This window comes from Phaseolus vulgaris, chromosome 9 (genome assembly GCF_051622355.1).
Source record: "Phaseolus vulgaris cultivar YP4 chromosome 9, ASM5162235v1, whole genome shotgun sequence".
NCBI classification, from domain to species: Eukaryota; Viridiplantae; Streptophyta; class Magnoliopsida; order Fabales; family Fabaceae; genus Phaseolus; species Phaseolus vulgaris.
In genome coordinates this window covers 25,825,903-25,847,295 of record NC_143506.1, presented here as the reverse complement: position 1 = coordinate 25,847,295, position 21,393 = coordinate 25,825,903, and the positions used below count along the sequence as shown (strand labels likewise).

General features: G+C 32.7%; 1 protein-coding gene across 6 annotated transcripts; it reads right to left on the bottom strand.

The window, feature by feature from the left end:
* Positions 1-48: 48 nt before the first annotated feature.
* Positions 49-19,818, bottom strand: LOC137820605 (uncharacterized). 6 transcript variants are annotated; one of them, XR_011082653.2, is made up of 22 exons: positions 19,299-19,781; positions 19,099-19,228; positions 18,707-19,014; positions 17,846-17,927; positions 17,456-17,771; positions 16,560-16,618; positions 14,976-15,065; positions 12,332-12,423; positions 12,134-12,232; positions 11,955-12,032; positions 9,388-9,472; positions 9,202-9,260; positions 8,982-9,051; positions 8,250-8,341; positions 7,795-7,857; positions 6,490-6,556; positions 4,907-5,152; positions 4,598-4,720; positions 3,766-3,918; positions 3,556-3,664; positions 3,407-3,462; positions 49-399 (listed from the first exon to the last, which is right to left on the bottom strand). XR_011082653.2 is itself a non-coding variant. In XM_068624767.2 (21 exons), the coding sequence occupies exons 1-20, from the start codon at positions 19,685-19,687 to the stop codon at positions 3,569-3,571; spliced, it is 2,697 nt and encodes an 898-aa protein (XP_068480868.1). In that variant the 5' UTR covers positions 19,688-19,818; the 3' UTR covers positions 3,250-3,462; positions 3,556-3,568. The 6 variants fall into 6 exon arrangements, 2 of the variants coding, with proteins under 2 accessions (XP_068480868.1, XP_090151094.1); XR_016515433.1 differs by having other exon boundaries at positions 17,456-17,767; XR_011082654.2 differs by lacking the exon at positions 49-399 and having other exon boundaries at positions 3,250-3,462; positions 4,598-4,826.
* Positions 19,819-21,393: the final 1,575 nt, after the last annotated feature.

Sequence of the window (21,393 nt, the reverse complement as noted above, 5' to 3'; positions counted from 1 at the left end):
AATATTAATCATTTGGTAATCATCTTATGTTCGATTGATTAACAATAATTTAGAAAGGATCATCTTATTACTTGATAATATTATTTGTTTGATAATCATCCAACATCCGATTGATTAATAATAATCTAGAAAGGATCATCCAATTATTTGATAGTATTATTTGTTTAATAATATTGATCACTTAACAATCACCCAGATTTTGGTTATCTAGATTTAGCATTTATAATAATCTTACCCTTCGTTCAATTTCATTGTTTAGACACGTTTAGTCAAACCTTTGATCTATAATCGTCCAGTCAACAAGCTTAGTGTCAAACTGGGTCAATGTTGATCATTGCCAGCCTACAGTCGAGTTGGGTCAATGCTACCTCATTAGCATTGTACTTTTATACATTGTTCCTGATAAGAAATTAGTAAACAAAATCGAACATTATTGTAGCAAACGAAAATCATTAAGAAAAAAATGTTTTTGAAAAAACTCAAGCAAAATGAGTGTAACGCTTTTGTTTACGTAACTTCAACTTAAATAAAAATGTGAATTTGTTGTGTTTCGTGTCTGAGGGATTAAACCCCTATCCAACTTTTCTAGCTTATATGCTCCCATGCCTACGACTTCTCATACTTTATATGGATCAACCCATTTTTGGGAAAAGCTTATTCTCCATCTAGTTGGGTTGTGTTCTTCGTAGTACAAGGTCTAATACCTTGAAGTGTCTTGGCATAACTTTGTTTTTATGTTTTAACTCCACAAAGTTTCTCCTCTTATTTTGGCACACTCCCTGGCTTCATCAATCATATAGAAGTTTGTTTGGATATCCTCCTCTGATTGAGGGAGAAAGTTAGTCACTCAAAAAAGAAGACTAGAATATCTCAATCAATATCAAAGCATCAATATCGTATACTTGTATGAATGGTGTTTTTCAGGTTGTTGATTTAAAAGTTATGTGGTAAGACTACAACACCTTCAGGACTTCGTCTGACCATCTACCATTAGATGCCAGTAACCTTGTTTTCAAACCTCATAATATTTACTCATTAAAAGTTTTACCTTGTTCGTTTGTATGAGGATGTTCGACAAACGTGAAAGTTTGTTTTATGTCGAGGTTGTGGCATACTTGCTTGACTTGGTCACCCTTCCTCATGTAGGCCATACAGTTTTCTTTCAAGGTCCGCCAATAGTAACCTACATAGTGTTCGTCCCCCAATGTGGCTTCCACATATTCCCATATAGAGTTCTATCAATACCTCCATTTGCTTGAGGAGGAGTCAAACATTTAAGCAGGGGTCGGGAATAGTCGTGTTTGAAAATATATTCATCCACCACGGTGAAATAACAAGCGTTCTCCCATAACTTAAGCTTTCTTGGAATAATTTAGTACTACCATATTCATTAAGTACCATACATAAGGTGTCATCCTCGTTTCTTCTCCAGTTAATTGGAGCACCAATACCTGTTCACCATCGAGTTCATTGATTGCCACGGTAGGAACTTTTAGTGTTTCTTGAATTACCAATTAATAATTTTATGGCTTAAAAAAGCTAGTGAGCTTTGATAATAGATGGACTCAAGAATTTTGATCCATAGTTACATGCAAAAGTTCAAAAGAGTAAGATACTTCTAATAAGGATCAAACATATCTCAGATACCGAACCAAGTGAGGATCCTTGGCTTGAAATTCACTAGAGACTTGTCCTATGACCATCCTTGGCTTGAAATTCACTAGAGACTTGTCCTATGACCAAATATGAGTCGTTTTTTGCTATAAGACTTTGGACACTCATCTCCATAGCTAAAAGCATTCCTCCAACTATTAATGTGTCATACTCGACATGATTATTGCTCACCTTGAAAGAAGGAAGGAGATTCGAAGTAATTAAACGATAATGACCCATTAAGTCCTTTTAGAGTTATACCTACAACCCTACCTTTGAGATTAGTAGCACCACCCACTAATAAGACCCATTTCAAGCCTTCCTGCTCGATCACGTTAGAGGGCGAGGTGTCTTATGCTATAAAGCCTGTCAATACCTGACTCTTGATAAGACTTCAAAGTTCATATTGTAAGTCGAATTCTAACAACTAAAGAACTATTTTATCATTCAACCTTAACTAATCAATCACAATAAACTTGATCGAATTTTGCAATTTTTTCTTCAAGAGTATCTTATCGTGACATGACTTTCATCAAATACGACTTTCCACATAATTCTATGTGTATGAAATTTTGTTTACTCACTTGAAATTAAGCATTCATTTTCACTTTTCCTATTAGGATTGGAAATCTTGTATTACACATCCATACTTATTTAATAACTCCTAATAATTTCTGAATACTTATTTAATTGGGAGATCAGTTATAATCATAACCGTATAACTCTGAAAATAGTGTCATAGTTGCCTAACTTTTATAACTAATGTTAGTGTTGCTTCTTCTATCTTTTCCTATCGAGTTTCAGCGCCTTGTAACACCTTGCTAATAAAAAAAAATGGCCTTTGTTTCCCTTCAACGAAGAATTGGAGAAGTATTCTTTTAATTTTAAAAAAGGTCTCTTCACATTCTTCTCACCACATAATACGCTCAATTTTTCGAAGATACTAACACTAAAAGTGAAAAAAACCCTTGTCTTCACCCTTAAAAAGGAAACGAGATAGAGCAATCACTCATCCTGTCAGTCATTTACCTCTTTCATATGTGTACGACTCCTCATATTGATAATAGTTGAACATGCGTCTGAGCACTCTATTGGATAATAATTCGAGAGGCAAAGGGTATTTCCTGATATTTTGTTAACCATGTTAAACATGTTAACGAGACCGCTCCCTGACCAACAAATTCATAGCCTAAAGGGCGTTTTAGCCTTAGTTAACAGTTAGACTTCTCTCGCTTAACTTATATACTACAGTGGAGTATCACTTGATCAGTCTGATACCGATCTCTAAGTCCGGGACGATACACAAATTTAGTGTATCGTTGATCATTGATAATATTTTTAATTATAAAAATAAACAAATTTAGTGTGCATACTCTGTAGTTATATAGTAATATAAAAAAACCTTTCACGTTATTAGTATTTATTCTAAGAATTAATATTCAAGAATTAAGACTACTAAGCTTTAGTTTTTTGTCCCAAATATTGATGTTATATTTGGTTTAGATACCTTTAGTTAAAATTAAATTGTAGCCGTTGGACCATACGAGCTAATGCATATGAACAAAAGATAAATCATTTACGCTATCATACTTTATCTTTATCATAATTCTAAATGAGTTCATTAAACCAAACCAAATTAAATCAAATAATTGAAATATAGCAATTCCACGTTAATTATGTAATTTGGCCCTGCGGTAAGGGGATGAAAAAAAAAAATTGCGCTATCATTAAAGGATTAATATGCAGTACATACTCTAATCGGTGATGTATGCCACATCCATGATTCTGACAGCAACCTCTCGACGTCTCCTGTGGATGAAAATTAATAACCTATCAGCTCCAATAAAGATGACATCAGGTCAAACCTTTGGGTTAGAACTTGCATGATAAATCAAATGAAACCTTCAACGAGATTTTAGCCACGCATTGAGTTCGATTGGATTTTAATTTTCACTTCATCGTAGCAAGCCTGAAGATCCCTGAACTCGTCGGTATCGGAAAAGCTCTCAGCCTGAACATACAAGTAACAAATTATAAAAACTTTCACGGGATGGGCAAGACAAGCAAAGAAGATAGATTTATATACAAGTAGACTTTTTTCAACCCTCTCACCTGTCTGATGACATTCTTCAGGTGCATCTCAGCCGTAGACAATTGTTTAATACTACCAGTAGATGAAAAAATTTCCACGTACACCTGGCAAAGCTCCAAAGATGCTTTTGCAAACTTTTTGAAGCGGTCTCGGTCCTTCCATGTATCAGATCCCTGAAAGAATACAATCAATCATAGTCGTGAATAGGATATTAAAATTGTCGCTACAGATGTATAAGGGATTTCAGCGATTGCTCTTAATAATTAATAAATAATAACATTGCTTGGTCCCCAATTTGGTTAAAACTGCAGAAAACAACACATCAACGAACAAGAACACTTCATCTGATGTTTATTTGTATATCTATATCGTTGTTGCTATGTAACTGCAGAGATCTTCGATGTGAAACATTGGTTTACAAATCTTATTCTTCTTGTGTACATACACATAATCCAAATTAACACTACTCTTTCTTAGGGTTATAATTCTAAAATAAAAATGTCAATAAATGTCGAAGGAAACATTGTATGATATAAATAAATGTATGTTAAGTGCTTTCTCTATTTCTTTTTATTATCTTTTAAGGTTTTGTTACGTAGAAATTAAGAAATGCAATATTTTTTTTATCCTAATAAATATTTTCCCTTTTTTTTACTCTTACATTATAATGAACGTGTGTGTGTATTAATTGATTAAAGACTAGGTAGAGAATAAGAATATAATTAATAAAAAAAAGTCATTAACGTTATCTTGAACTTTGAAAGAGAAAGATAAATGGAAACCAAAATCTTCCAAAAATCCAACAATTAAAAACGAATTGAGGAGTATTTTATGATATGAAAATCGACTTACCTGGAGTGACCTAACTTGCTTTAATAGGGCTTCAGAACACATAGTGAGATCTCCATTAATTCTGTGCCATTTGGCATATAAGCCCCAGATATCAGGTCCACATCCACTCCCACTTTTAACTATCTGCACCAGAGTATTAAATATTAATCTTTATTTTACTTGCAGAACAGACAACACTCAATTGCACTCTCATTCTGTCACTGGCAGTCTAACAGTTTGATGCCATCACCTGTGGATGGTGAATGTTCATCAATCACTTGACTAAGTAGAATGGATATAGGAAAACAGGTTCTTAATAGAATTGAGTACCTGTTGTAAAACTTTTCCAAGAAATAATAATAATTGTTCAGTTTCACGTGATCTTCCTGCAATAGATACTGATCCGGAATCGACAACGCAGAATTGATCTGCTTTAGGCTCATTTTCAGTTATCAAAGGAGGCACATTGCTTGTTGAAACCCGCTTTTCCAGCTCCGTTGTGATTCTTTCCAATAATTCAGAATCTACTACCTTATTATTGGTCATGTCCAAAATCATCTGGACAGCTTCCAGTGCCTAACAGAATTTTATCAAACTAATCAATGAACGACCAAAAGAAGTTATGCCTCTAGGGCTATTTCTTGGTACAACGCACTTGAATTTTAAGTCATGTTAAAAATTTAAAATTAATTGCTAAACTATAAGGGCCTTCAAAATCATTGTTTTCCACTATATATACCAGCTTCAGCTTTCGACACTATGGGGACAATTGGAAGAGTTTCCACAGCTTATTTGAGCTTATCATACATGCACCAACTCTGAAAACTAAAGGTGTTTGGCTCAAGCTTGTGAAAGAGCCATATGAAAGCAAAACTTACTTTTAGGAAGCTAAAGAAATTTATAGATGGGTCATAAACCATTGTCATAAGCTAAGCCTATCAACATAAATTCATTGAACTAACGACCTTTATGAATCCCCCTTGTATGTTTGTATGACCCATATGAACGAAGTCAATATCGTTGAGCATGAAATTACACAGGAATTTAGAAAAGCTAAAGTTTATAGAAGGCTCATAAGCTCAGCCTGTCAACATATATTCATTGAATTTATGAGCTTTATCAAGCACCTTGTATGTTTGCAAGACCCATATGAATGAAGTCAGTAACGTTGAACATGAAATTAGATAAAAATGTAGAACTGAAACTATATATTTGTAATATTTAAATAAAATCATTTTAAATGCTGAGTTTTAAAGGAAACGCCTTTATTATCTTAAATGTGCTTATTTAAATTTAATATGTTGAGGAAATTGAGTTCCTATAAATTCAGCTATTGCTGCTACATGCTCAATGTTTTCATCAATTATATTCATTTTGCTAGGTATTAAGAAAACAACAATACATCGTTTCACTGATGGAACTTATTATCGGCAATAATATGAAATTTCAAACAAGACTAGGTCTTTAAGACTTCTTTTGAGAAACTGGTAGTATTTCATAAAACATCCAAAACAAAATTTCTACACAATCTTGAAATCACTTTTTTAATGCTTAAATAAGTAACCATCTAGGATATCTATGATGAGTGAATGGAATAAAATTTGAACAAAAGTTAGCTCAATCACATACCCCCAAACAAGGGCTGGTGATTGGATGGAATAGACCATTTCACTAGGTAACTACTTCATGCATTTTCATAAAATCCAGACAAGGCAATTAATGCATTCATTCTTTCATTCAATCTAAACATAGCCCAAGGAAGATGGCAACAAGACATATAGCATGCAGGATAGAGAATAAAACTCCAAAAGAAAAAACATTTGTCATCATTCTATTACTTCAAGCAATATAAGACCATATGTATCGCACTTATTTTGACCAACAAAGGAAGAGAAACCAAAAATGGCAGATACCTGACTGATATTGCCAATGTCAACAGCAACAAGGCCATAGGTCTCCCACATTCTCCAGCTGTTTCGTCTGTGTTACCAAATATCATTGTGATAGAGAATAAATTTGCAATCATTATGAGCCAATACATATATTGCATCCATGTATGCATGATGAAAACAGGGACAAAGGGAGTGTATAAAAAGTAAAGCTTAAACCCTCATAAATTTGAATATTTTCAATTGAGTCCCTGTTAAATGTTTTTTTAATAGAGTACTCAAAAAAATTTATATTTTTCAATTGAGTTCCTGTCATTTAATTTTGTCCATTAACTAGGTGACGTAATTGTTATCTTGCCACATCATCTTGCTTACTTGTCTCCATGTGTTACAAACTATGAAGTTTTGTGATTAATATAAAACGATATTATGGTTAATGTAAAACGACAAGTGACTTTTATTGTTTTCATTTAACGTGTTGGATAATAAGGGATTGTCATTGTTGTCACCTACATCAATGGTAGTGACAGCGAAAGTCCCTTAATCATTGTCACTTACATCAATGGAAGACATCAGGGAGCATGATGACTTCGTTATTCAACATTTTTCAATGAAAACAATAAAGTCACTTTTCGTTTTACATTAATGGTAATATCATTTTATATTAACCACAAAATCTCACATTTCTCAACACGGGAAGAAAGTAAGCAAGATGATGGCGGGACAAGATAACGATCACATCACCCAGATAATGGAAATATTAAGTGACAAGAACTCAATTGGAAAATATAAAATTTTGTAGTACTCAATAGAAAAAAAAATAATAGAACTCGATTGAAAATACTCAAGTTTATGAGGGACAGCCTAAAAATAATGTGGATACATCTTATTGGCACTTAAAAGATAAGTGGCTTATTGGTGGCAGTCTGTTTTACTGGTTTCATCTCTTTTTTGAAGATAAGGGATGCTACTCTTGTTAATTGTTGCTATTATTTGTGTTTTCTTCTATTTTTTTTGTCATTTGCCATTGGTTATTGCACTTGTGTACTACTCAAACTTGTTAGTTAGTATCTCATATACTTAATGTAATTATATTTTTCTTGTGTGTATTGGAAGATATATTAAATTTCTTACATATTATAACCAATATCAAAATTTATTTTCTTATGATATTTTAAGTTGCTCATCATAAAAATAACTTTTGGCTCCGCCCTGGATGCAAAGGAAGTTATAATTATATATGAACCAATACATTGTTGTATGTGTGTGAACATATACATGTATGATTATGATGCAAAATAAGTTTAATGGAAGGGATAAATACGGAACTTGAATTTCAAGGCTTCTTTAAATGCAATGAAGGCCTCCTTGCTCTTTTTCTTGATCATATGCCTGCATATTAAGTAAAACATAAGAAAAAAAGTGACTGGTTTACTAATTTTCCTTACAACAGTGAAACCAATGTAAACAAAAAAGTGAAAGCTTGAAAATCAATCATTAGAATGTCAAACTCTGAGGTGAAAGCAATTTTGATCCAGTTTATACAAAGGTATGAAGATACTACTAGCTAGAGATCTCAAATTTAAACCTAACAAGGAATGGACAGGTTGAAATTTAAGCAAAGGGGATGACTTCCCTTAGTATGTAGCCAGAATACAGATGGAACCAAAACAGAAAGGATACTTTTACATAATTAAATGTTAGGGTTTGTAACAAAAATTGGTTTATACACTTAAACAAAATAAGGTATTTCTATATTTTTAATACAAGAAAGAACTGCTTACAAGCATGCAATGTTATTCCAAGCCTCCCCATTTTCAGGATCAAGTTGAACAGCGCGAGTAAATGCATCCAGGGCCTTTTCTTTATCCCGAGCCTGTAAAACTTTCCCCGTTAGCTTGACATACAAGAGAAAGCAAAAATGAGAAAACAAAACAGAGAGGGACTAATATTCTTTTACTTCCGCATTTGTCAAAGCTTCACCTCTTGACCTAAATATTATCGTAGTATTATTATAGCTAGTTATTTATAAAATATATGCAATCAACCTATGTTTTCACATCACTTCATCTTGAAAGATATATCTATAGCGATAATCATTAATTCCTTGTGGGTACGATAACCCTCAACTGTACTACAGTGACTCGGTTTGCTTGCTGAGAAAAAGGATTTTAAATCCATAACCAAGTCAGTGGACCGTGTCATCTCCGATATGTCCAAAAATAGGGTCGTGTTCTGCTCAAATGTATCCAACACCGTGTTGTTCGTGTGTCCGTGTCGGTGATGTGTCCGAAGCACAGAAACAGAGCCTTCACGCCGAGTCAAAACTTCATAGCTTGTTGCCACATCAACAATAGCAATAGTCACTTTCGTTATGGGAATTCAAACTTTCCCTACAAGGAGAATTTGTCCCTTTTTCTACGTGAAATAGTTATGCATATAAACATTTTATTGCAAATCTAATAGTGCAAAAGCAAATAAATAATAATGAAGTATAGTGGACCTCACACAATTACCTTCAACGCAGCAGCCCCAAATGAAAACCAACCATTAGGATACATAGAGTTCATTGACATTGCAGACTCCCTGAATTTGATGAACAAAAAGATATAATATTTAGTAGACCATTCAAAATAAAAACATTATAGTGGAAACAACAAATGTTTTATATGCATTAATAGCAAAGACAACGATAATAAAAGTGTAATGCTTCAAGAATCAAGACGCATCACACACCACAAAGTTGTAGATGTAACATAGTCTCCTCGGTGGTACGCACTGCGAGCTAGAGAACACTGCCAATCCGAGAAAAATAGATCAATTAAGAAAGAAAAATGTAAACATTTTTTTTTAACTATGGTACAAGAAAATAAGTAGAAGACAAACATGCATGTATACAAACATGAAAACACACAGCCACACCTTCGCTCTAGCAGACCTATTGTTTGAAACTTCCAGAGCTTTTTCATAGTATGCATCATTAGCAGTAGTGTCACCCAGGGAGCACCTAGAAAATTTTATCATGAATGAAAAGGATTATGCAAAGCAATCTTCTGTAATCTTACTACTTTTTTACATTGGATAGCAAGTCATTCATCCATCGTTGCTGATTTTATATCAACTAAGTAAAGGGAAAAAATAAAATAATAATATAACTAGAATTGGCATCACCAAAATTTGCCTGACTTAACTAAAAGGACAAGGCGTAAGATAAGATTCTGGCACAAATAAATGTGTACAAAATTGTAGTGTATAATCCAAAGGCAGTCGCATATTCTTAGCCACACTTTCATTGATATTCAAAATCAATTGTATATGTAGCCCATCAGTAACTAATAGCACACACAAACTAAAATATAAATCAATTTTCTTATATCTAAACACATTCTTAAATCAATTAGCATCAATATTGTATGGGAAAAGAAGTTATAACATGCAATGGTATTTATGTCATGATTTTCTTCTTGAAAAACACAATCAGCGTTTTATAGCTCTTGGTAGGCCTTTAGTTATTTCAACTTCATTCAAAATGTTAGTTTTTTATTTTTTAAAAGGTTGATGATTGATGTGAAGAGTCAAAGTTAGTGGGAACCATGTTTTACTTAACATCAATGTTTATATTCATATCAGCTATGATTATGGCAGTTATTTCAATCCTCAAGAATATTTGGCTGGATCAGAATACCAGTACTCCGAAGTTTGTTCCTCTGCCCCACATAGAATATGATGGGATTAGCTTCTCTTGGATGCTCTTATCACAATTTTATTATATTATGATAATTGTAAATTCTGAAAGGACAGGCAAAGACTGGGAGTCTAACTACAGCTTTTTCTCTTATCTAACGTTTTATTTTGTTTTATCCTGGAGTAATTCAAGGTTTCCTCTCATTTTTACTTTGCTACCTTGTGGTTTAACAATGACACTTCACTTCATCCTTTTGTGCTTTAATTAGTTGACAAAATAACTCACTTGCGAGTTGTGTCAATATGACTATCATAAATTCAACTGTATTTTCGTATACACTATATATATGCAATACTGAATATAAAACATATCTCCTATATGGCAACTCCTTTACACGAATATTCAAATATGGGCAGAAGTTCACACTGAAATATGGACAACTAGCAAGCAAGCATAGTTGCAACATTGAACTTAAGGCCTGATATCTGCCTCATTATTTGTCTGTTTTACACATACTATACATGACTATAAACCTTATCTCATGGGCAAAAAATAAAGAGATCATAGCATTTAGAACTTCAAGTTGGCTTCAGGATCCTTCTTGAAACCTAGAACTGATGGACCTGAAGATTTAGCTTCGAATTTCAACTTCTATTTTCTGTCTTTATCCACATAAATTAGAACTAATATGAAGTTTATCAATGTAGAAAATAGACAAGATAGATCAATCGTCAAAGTCACCTATGTGATCATAGTTTTCTGCTTAAGAGATGGTTTGATTCAGCTTTTCCATGGGGGAAAAAGCTTTTATTTTTTTAGTGTGGCATCACTTTTTTAGTGTTTGTTTATGCTTTTGAAAAAAAAATCAAAAACCTAAAAATAACACTTAGATTTCTGATTAGTTTTAGAAGCAACTTTAGCTTTTGGAAACAAAAAGGACAAAAATTATAGCTAAATTTTAAAATTAAAAATGTTTCCTGTAGTTGTAATTAAACAAAAAAAAAGGTTTCTGCTTTATATAAAAAATTATAGAATACATCACTTCATTATACAATCTTAAAACCATATTTATTCCAAACATCTTAGGGGACCCTAAATATGTTTATGGTAAGTAACATGAGGTTTCCATTCCTATACAGCCTGTTTGAAATTAAAAACTAACAAGAGAAACCATATAATATGGCGAAGCTGTCTTCTTGATCAACCCCTAATATTAATATAAAAGAAATTAGGTATGTACTAACTTGACAGGGTTATGGGCTGCTGGAAAATTTCTAAATTTAAGGAATGCATAGGAATGTGTTAAGTAGATTAAATCCTCTTATAACTAGAGTTGTCTTTCCTTTATCTCTTTACTGAAATTCTCATGTTTAATATATTTCGTTTTCTGCTCCTGATATGAATCCTGAGTCCTCCCTGACTGACCTTGAGCTATTTAAATAATGGTCATATGGCTGAAAGACTTCTTTTCCAGACCTCTGTTTTAAAAAGTAAACAGATTTTTTTAATCAACAAGGTGACACTGAAATTAGGCAAAACCAAAGGAGAGCAGTCCAAATTTTTTACCTTACCCTCCTATCATTGCAAAGTACCAACTTTCTTCTATAATAAAATCTTGTAATAATAATCAACAATTCTAATAAAGCGCTTTTGGAGCATACATCAATTGTAACATGATAAATTTTAATTGACTCTGTAAAAATATGCTGCACTATTTGTTGGAGAAATGTCAGAGTAGATGTTGTTCAAAAGTAATCACAATCCCATTATAAGAAAACAAAATAAGCAAGTCAAAGTAACACACCATAACCTAGGATCATTTGGTCTTTCGGAGAGACATTTCCTGATAAGTTCAACAGCACTTGCTTTCTTCTCCAACAGACTGTTTTGCAAATCAAATATCAAATGAACATCACTGCTAATGAAAGGTGAATAATGAGAGGAGAGAAAATCACTGCTTTATTCATTTTACTTTTATTATACCTGTAGCAGTATATAAGATTATCCCATAATTCTAAATCTTCAAACTCCTTCATTGCCTCCCCTATCAAACCGCATCGCACCAAAAGCAACCCATATTCCCTGAAATTGGAATAAAAACAAAGAAACAAGAAAGTTGAAGAGCCATCTGATTTTATTAAAGCTAAAATACAAAAACAATTACAGAGCAGGAGTTTTTACTTCCGTAATGCAGGAATACTAGGCATATAAACAGCATAACTGAAAGCAATTCTTTCTGCTATTGATGGTGAAGATTCATATATACGTTTAACCTGCAAAAATGAAGTATATTTTTATCAGGTACAATAACCAAATCAAAACAAACAACTCACTCACTGTAACGTGTAGAAGGATATAAAAAAACTGTGATCAATTACATTTAATAGACAATATTAGACGTAATTAACCTTACCGAATCTTCAGGCAGTGGAAGATGCCTGTTATGTGTAAATATTATACAAGTTATGCATTAGTCTCTCAAATTCAAAGCGTCCACTCAGAAAAGGATTGACATATTTGGAAGAGCTTATGTGGAACTTATTTGGGTTTATGAAAATCACCAAATTCATATCATAAACTCATTTGAAGAATTTATGTGGTAAGAGTTTATTGAATAAGTGCTTAATAAAGTTATTTATCCAAACACACCCCAAACGAAATGGAATATGTAGTAAGATGTTGTATAAATATATATATAGCTAAATGATTTCAGTTAGTCAATCAGCTACTGTCAGTATTATTTTATAGTTGCTGGGTAGCTGCCTGTAAAGCATGGTTGTTGCATATTTTAGACTGAGACTGGAATAATAATAGAAGTGCAGTGTGTAGTTCTCTCATCTCTCTACTCTCCATATTCTGTTATTCCTCTCTTTCTTCCTGTCACGGTTTCTTTTTCTTTACCACTTAAATCCTATATCATAGAACAAACAAAAAACACCAATAGTAGTTGTAGCTTTAAGAAGAAAAATAGAATCTACAGAGGGTTTCAGGTAAATCTCGGATTTTACAGACGGAATAACAGTGGTGAATACCAGACGGGTCTGTTTGAGTTTGTGACATTTTCATCCAAAGCAATCAATTTTATTTGGTTTGTTTGTTTTGGGTCAGGTTTTTCGTATTTTGGGTCTTCAAACCAATCTAACTATAATAAGATTTGATCAAGCCACACATTTATTATTAAAAACATAATTAAAAAAAAAACAAATTAACAATTTATTGTGAAATGTGAACAAAAAGTGAGATTATGATGAATGCCATCTAATAAATTGACTGGGCTATAAAAAGATTGAAACTCTAAAAGAAATTTTGCACGACTGGGAATCATGATTCCAAGGAATGACTAGAATCTGTTTAGTTAGTCATAAATATTCTTAAATTTCTACCACAAAATTCATATTTTTACCAGAAACTTAAATGGTTTCCACATTATATGATCTAATAAAAGTAATGTAAAGAAAATTTAACTCAAAACTTTTTTTTTCTTGTATCAAACATCCCCTAAAGGTTAATAAAATAAAATAAAAAATAAAAGATATTATGTATTTGAGTTTATTAGATTGATCTGGGTCCTCAAAATCAAGATCCGAATTGATCAAACTTACATTTTTTTCAATTTGATCCGGACCAATCTGAATTTCCTGGTTTGAATTGGTTTGGATTGAAGTTATCAGATTTCCCATATTCCCTATCTGGTGATGTTTTCTTGCCATTTAATATTTTGTAAATATCAAATTGTAATCAATTATATATATATATATATATATATATATATTTGTGTGTGTATGTGTATTCCTAAGCATCTGTAAAGTGCAATTTACTCCACATTCACAAATCCACCAAGTCTCTTAAGCTTTTCAACATTATCGACGCATGTTCCCACCTTCTTCGTGATCTAGGACTAGGACCTCCATTCCTGTGCCCTATCTTACTGCAGTTGTTGACACAATTAGCCAATGCTAATTCTTGGATACCATCATTGCTGATTCCACCGGAACAGAAGTTCATGACCCTATCATTGATTGTTTGCTACGAGTCCCTCGTGAAGGGGCCCATATAGATTGGTTCTCAGTTGGGTTCAAAATCCTCAACTCAAGTAAGGTCACTTGTCAGTTAGAATTCTCTTTGAAATAGTTAATTGAAATATTTGGGTCCAAGTAATCAATTATTCAGTTATAAATATTTGCAACTTTATTTTATGCTTTATCATAATGTTTAATGTTATTTTCAAAGAAGATTATTCTGAACTGTTAGGTATTGTTACGCTCTCTTTTAAGTAACCAAGTCTCCCATTCCCTCTTGTATCTAAGTAATGTCTATAAGATTCTTGTGTCTTTGGTTCCAATCGTTTTGTGTATGACCAATCTTTCGCCAAGTAAAGATAAATTAACTGCTCATACAGTCAAAACTATATTTCTTGTGTATTCTTTGGCACATCACTCTTATATTTTTATTGAAGCTACCTTCTTGAGGATATGTCACACTTTAACATGCAGGTTGAACCTGACACCATGATTGTAATTTCATTTAAGTTCACATACCCCAAAGTCCTTCAACTATTCAAGGTATCTAGAACACACTAATTGTAACCCAAATTCCAATTTAGGTCACACAAACCATAAAGTACAGAAAATAATTACATGAATTTGGTAGTTTAATCTCTCTCTCTCTTTTGTGTGTGTGTGTGTGTGTGGAAAGCTTAATGACCATTTCTTGTCACAAAAATAAGACAACCTTTCGTTGCAATAGACATATAAGAAAATAAAGTGTCAAAACAATATACTTTTATAATTCCCAAGTTAACATGCTAACCAAATATGGCACATACCAAGTTATCCATCATCAGTAAGGCACGCTCCTTAGTTCGGCTACGAGATGACTCCCACCGAATACGTAAATTATCACATAAACACCGTATCTAAACCAGGAAAGAGAAAAACATCAAATGCATGACATGGTTTACAAACTTTACAGTATATTAAATTTGCATTTATCTCGTTTCAAATTGTTTCATTTCCAAAATGTTTTGTTCAGATAAGGCAATTCAAATTTATTGAATTTTAATTTTCTTGTTTGAATAAAGTATTTCAAGTATCACCAAATGCAAAAAAAAAAATATATATATATATCAAACAATTGTCAATAATCCAAAAATATCAATATTGATTATCTTTTTTAGTTGATCTTTGTTGATCTTATTTTTCGGGCAAGGTTCGTCAAAAAAAAAATCAACTAACATTGAAAAAACCTATTTTCGGTTGACGCCGGTTAAGATTGTTTTCATTTGATGTCAACCAAAAGTATTTAGGATGACATTATTCGAGGTTGTTTTACATCATTGTTGATTGAAGTTTTTTTTCACCAACTTTTCATTGATATCAACTGAAAAAATCTCCAAGCTGATGACATTGACCAAAAACAATCCTATTTAGAACAACTTCTGGCCAACATTAACTAGGATTGTTTTTTGTCAAAAGTTTTCTCAATCGACATTAGGAAAAAAAAATTCTAACAACTATTGCCAAAGAACAACATTGGTGTCGATGATAAAAAAAATAATTACCTCAGAGATCAACAAAAAAATAGTCACAACACACATCAATCAGAAAATTCTAGTTCACATATAAAGAAAAATAGTCTACCCAACATTGGTTGAGAAAACCCTAACTAGTATCAAGTAAGATATAATAGTGGTTGACAACAACAACAACAACAAAATAATCCTAACAATGCAAAGAAAAAAAAAACTCTTATTAACAACAACAACAAAAAAAACCCTAATATAATCAACTGAAAAGTAATCCTCCCAACATTGGCCAGAAAAATAACATCAGTTGACATGAATTGGAAAAAAAATGTTTAATGTCAATCAAGAAACATAGTTAAAAATTGACCGAGAAAACTTTAACTAATGTTGGTTGGAAAATAACTTTGGCTTAATATCAGCAGTAAAATAACCCTGATAATGTCGCCAAAAATAAACACAATCATCTTTAGTCTAAAAGAAATCATCCCGAACATTTATCAAAATACAATGTTGAGATTATGATACTCAAACCTTGACAAAGCCAACAATGTCTCGGTTTTAATCAAGTTGATGACGTCCCGACCAAAATCAAGCTTACGAAAGAATATAAAAAGAATAGAAGAAACATGAAATTGAGAATATGAAGAATTTCAAATTCTATAAAATTCTAGATCTTCAATTTCTTTGAAATTTCAAACCCAAACAACATATTTTGTAATAAAGCATTTTAAATTCTTTATAAAAATGAATTACTCTCTTTTAAAAATACCTATCCAAACACACTATAAGGAAAATAAACACTTTATGCATTAAAAAAATTGTTTGTGTTGTACAGAAAAGCCTAATTTTTAAACAAATATAAGTTGTAGATTTTTGTCTACTTACAGTGAAGTAAAAAGAATGTTGGGAATCAATTGCCTCAATGTAAGGTGCCATATCCCATCCTGAAATCAAGTGAAGGGCCAATAATTGAATGAACTATTAGCTAGATTGTAAACATTTTGTATTTTCCTCTTTTCAGGAAAATAAGTGGACTTTAGAATACAATACCAAATGAATTCAGCTTCGCTCTAAGTAAAAGACGAGGGGAAAGGGAAACAGACTACTAAGTGGTTCAGCTCTTAAATTAAAGGAGCGTTGTTTCAACTCATCTTTTTTCACATCCAATAACATGAAGATGGGAATAAATATTCCTATGTTTGTTTGATTATGAAAATATAACCCTAACATTGTTATTCCAAGGAAAATGGCCTCTTCACATTTTAAATTGTTTCCATTCTAATGAGAAGGGAATAGATATCTGATATTCCATGTCAATGGATGTTATTGTTCACAATAACTACCTTTTTCCACTAAATTCTTTTTTTCTTTTTTTCAATTTCAAAATTAAATAAATTTAATCCATTTAAAATTATTAAATACCGACCAAATATGATTCCTAGAAATGAAAAATGATATCATAGAACAAGCGCCCCTAAGTATGTATGAATGAATTAGAAACATAAATTGAAATACAATTGCACGGTTACATCAGTAATCTAGAAGAAAAGTAGTTAAAACAAGGTAAACCAAAATTTATATTGAATTGATCCAGTTTCCACACTTTTTTCACTTCTTTGAGCTTAGCAGAATGACATGATAGGCTACAAGACCACGTAATCCCATAGCAGAAGTAGTTTTAAAATTGGAAGATTAAAGAGGGGATTCATGTATCCAAGTATGCAAAAGCTAGACATAATATCATGTATGAATGTATAAAATTTAAAATTTAGGTAACCTACTTTGCAATTCGTCTTGTCGGGAGCTCTTCTCTATTAGAAGACAATGTGCCAGAATTACAGCTTGTTGTGTTGCTGACAAACTTGGAGTAACATGGGCACCACTTTCCATGCCTTGTGACTTAGTTTTAGAGTCATCCTTTTCTAACAACTTCGGTATTCTAAGTATGTCAGATGCCTCAGAGGTTTCAAACTGATGCAAATTCCAGTTATCTTCACCATTGTTGGAATCACATGTTTGGATATGAGTACCCATTACATTATCCACATTTGATGTACTTGTGTTCGTAACAAGTACCATCTGCGCCTTAGGCTCTGCCTATGTTCAAAAGTTACATATTAAAAGATAAGTATCATGACAAATGATATATATCATGCATTTACTATGCTTACCTGATGTACAGAACGGAAACCTAGTACCCCAGTAACTGAAAGCTGAAGCCCAGCTGCCATCTCAGCTAACTCAAAATGCATCCTGAGAGGACAATGTACTTCATAATAGAAAGATACCACAGGAGAATCAAAAGTAATATTTCAGCATATAGATAGCACTCCAGAAATACCTTAGAACATACTTGGAGGTGTTTGACTTCAGAAAGTGTTTCTACTTTCATTTATTACCAATGCTGACTTTAATTACAAAAGGATCACCTTGTTTTGTTTATTTTCCTGTGTTTAAATATATTGTGTAGGAAATTATGAAAACAACTTCTCATTGTTTCCTATAAAAACTATCGAAAAAAATAAAATAAAGTAAAAACAAGATGGAATTTTGGTAAATCAAGCTCGTCTCATCAAGTCCCTCACCCCAACTTTATATATCAATAGATTTCTTTTTATTGAAGATAAATAAATGTAAGAATACAAAGATGAACCACTTTATGCAATGCAAGCACACCGAAAACATGAAAAGGTAAATACAATACAACTTCTGTCCAAACCAACTCTCCCTTTCCCCGTGAAAAAGTTTCAGTTAGTTTCAATTCCACTTTCTAAATTACGTAACACATTGATAAACCGGAAAAGTAAAGGAACCACCAAAATTAATATCACAGAGTAATGAAAATATTGTTATTGGGATATTGCTATTTAGCCAGCAAGAAGAACATAGTCCTTCCAATTGCACATTAAACATTACACAATCATCATTGACATTTTTCATAAATGCTAAGAACCCACATATCACCTTTTGATAGGAAACATTTTGAAGCACACCATCACATAATTCACGGTTCACTGTTCATAACAACTAACCTGCAAGAGTCAACTCGTCCATATCTATATTCCATAATGCCAGACTCTAAATGAAGCATGGAGACAATATCCAAGCTCTCGCCATTGCGTAAACCATCCTCCCAGTAACTCCGAACTACTTCCGAAGTGCCGAATTGCTGCAAAGCTTCACCCATGTAGACATGCAAGAGATCAGACAAGGACGAAGACCGCTCATCCAAAACTCTCTGTTGAAGAAGCAAAACCCTCGCAAGCCACCACGACAGGCTTCCAATCTCAACGCGTAAATCCTTCATCCGCATAAGCAACATCTTGGCAAAAACTATATACTAAAAAAAAGAAAAGCAACAACACGTTACGAATTATCAACTTGAGCTGAGTCATGTTCGGCGTGAAATACATGACACGAGTACCTGAAGATTCGAGAACTTCCCAAGCAAGTCGGAACCAGCAGACATAAGCTGATTCCGCGCCCAATTTTCCCATTCATCACTACCATCCAAACACAGAGGACATTTCGGTAGCTCTGTTCCTTTCAAAGGCCTAGAGTTGAAACGGTTTCATTTCCAAATTCAAAAAAAAAGTACAGATAAAGTGGCGATTGAAATTTTACCCGGTGAAGTTTGCTTGAGTGAACCCTAGAAATGCGGCAACCGCGAGGCACATGACAATTACCGCCCTGCGACGCTGTTCGGCGGCGTTAGTGGCGGCGTCTGTGATGAAGGATTCAGCGCGGTGGACCAACTCGGAGTAGAGTCGGTCAGGGGCGTCGAGTGGAAGCGAGTAATGACCGCCTAGTTGGAATACGGTGGATGAGGGTTCGGAGGTGAGTGCTTCGACGTAGCTGCCACACTCGATGGAATTCAAGAGGTCGTTGATGAGGACATCCAAGGATTCTTGGTCGTGGCGGATATCCGACGGCTGCGAAGGACCGAGGGTGCAGCGAATGAGGCGTAGCTCGTAGCCGCGGACGGCAACGACGTCGGGTTCGAGGGTACACATGCCTTTCGCTCTTCAGCGGTTCCAAACTATGCTTTCTTGTTCAGTTTCAGGGTTTATGGTTTTGGAATCCCCTCGGTTTAACTGAGTAAATATTACAAATTAATTCTAAACATATGTATTATGTACCAAACTCTTGGAGGTGCATTTAATTAAACAACTATAAGTTAGCATCGAAAATAATATACTTCAGACTAAAATGATTAAAAATAATATACTATATTTTAAGAAATAATATGATTAGAATGTATACATATTTGATTTTATTTTGTGTGTGATGAAATACTTTTCTATGAAGTTTTAATCCTTGTGTAAAATTACAAATCAATTAAAAGAGTAACTTAGGAATTGAAAAATGGAAATCTAAATAAGAAAATGTATCACAAATAAGATTTGATAAGTTTAAGATGATTATTACAAGAATTGGCAAATTCTTGATAAGAAGATACAAGAAATGAGATACAAGAAAGAATCATAACAAAGATATTTTTATTCTTAATTTCGCAAAGTAATTATCTTCATTTTAAATTTCAAAAAGGTTTAAAGATAAATGTAGTGTTTTGCCTCACTTACAAAGTAAATAAAAGAAAAATATAATCATCATATTCTAAGAAAAAATAATTTGTCTTAGTGGTTTAGTTGCCACATTCTGAAGGGTTTTAGTTTTGAATCCTAACTACAAGCAAAATGAGGATAATTTAATTTTATTAATCCAAGAGGCAAAGGAGTGTACAAACAAACCATGTGATTTCATTTTTTGATTTGACCTTTTTATAAGAAATGTAGTTTTCACAAGATTTTTGCACATCATGTTTAATGTGAAGCTAATAAAAATGTTCATGCAAAGTGTTGAAGGCCTTCTGAACCCAAAGTATCTCATTAGTCCTCCCTCATGTGTTTCTCTTACTAAAATTGCAAGCAACAAAAATTTCAACAACTTCATAATCATGTGGATAAGTTTCTTTCAAAAATTTAAGACCAAACAATTTTGTTTCGAGAAAAAAATCAACACATGTTTTATGGACAAAACATCAACCACAATATTTTTCCTTTTCCTTTTTTATGTTTTATGACATATGAAAATAGTTCTAAAAATTTAACTCATATGGCATGTCTTTTATTTAATTTTCATTGGCCTTTTAAGTACTTTAAAGACTCATGATCCATATGAATCACAAATTATTTAGATAAAAGGTAGTGTTATCAAGTTTGTAATGCTCTCACTAAGGCATAAAGTTTCTTATTATAAGTGGAATAGTATAAGACGTATGTGCTCACATTAAATGCATTACATTCAATTTCAAAATATTGCAAAGTTTGATAATGAAAAAAATGGAGTTATTAGTCAACTCATGATTAAAGACAATAAAGGTTTTTTCTTGTTTTTCTTATCATTTAAACCTAACATACTTTTAACAATATCATTTCAAGGTGTTGTCAAAGTGATAAAATACTTACAAAACTCTTGTAAAAAACTAGCTAAGCCATGAAAGCTCCTAACCTCACTCAAATTTGTGGGGGTAGGCCACTCTTGGATGGCCTTCACTTTTTCATAATATACTTAAACCGTTTTAGGACTTACCATAAAACCTAAGAATGTTATTTGTTTAGTACAAAATGTACATTTCACAAGATTATCATACAACTTTTTCTTTCTAAACACATTCAAAACAACACACAAATGTTCCACATGCAATTCTAGACTATTT

What these genes read in the sequence shown, in the direction of transcription:
- LOC137820605 (XM_068624767.2), bottom strand. Translation starts at nt 19,687, where the DNA reads ATGTGTACCCTCGAACCCGACGTCGTTGCCGTCCGCGGCTACGAGCTA. An exon ending in GTTACATCTACAACTTTGTG is followed by an intron (nt 9,052 to 9,201) that starts GTGTGTGATGCG and finishes CATCAAATTCAG; the next exon opens with GGAGTCTGCAATGTCAATGA. An exon ending in TTGGGGCTGCTGCGTTGAAG is followed by an intron (nt 8,342 to 8,981) that starts GTAATTGTGTGA and finishes AAAGTTTTACAG; the next exon opens with GCTCGGGATAAAGAAAAGGC.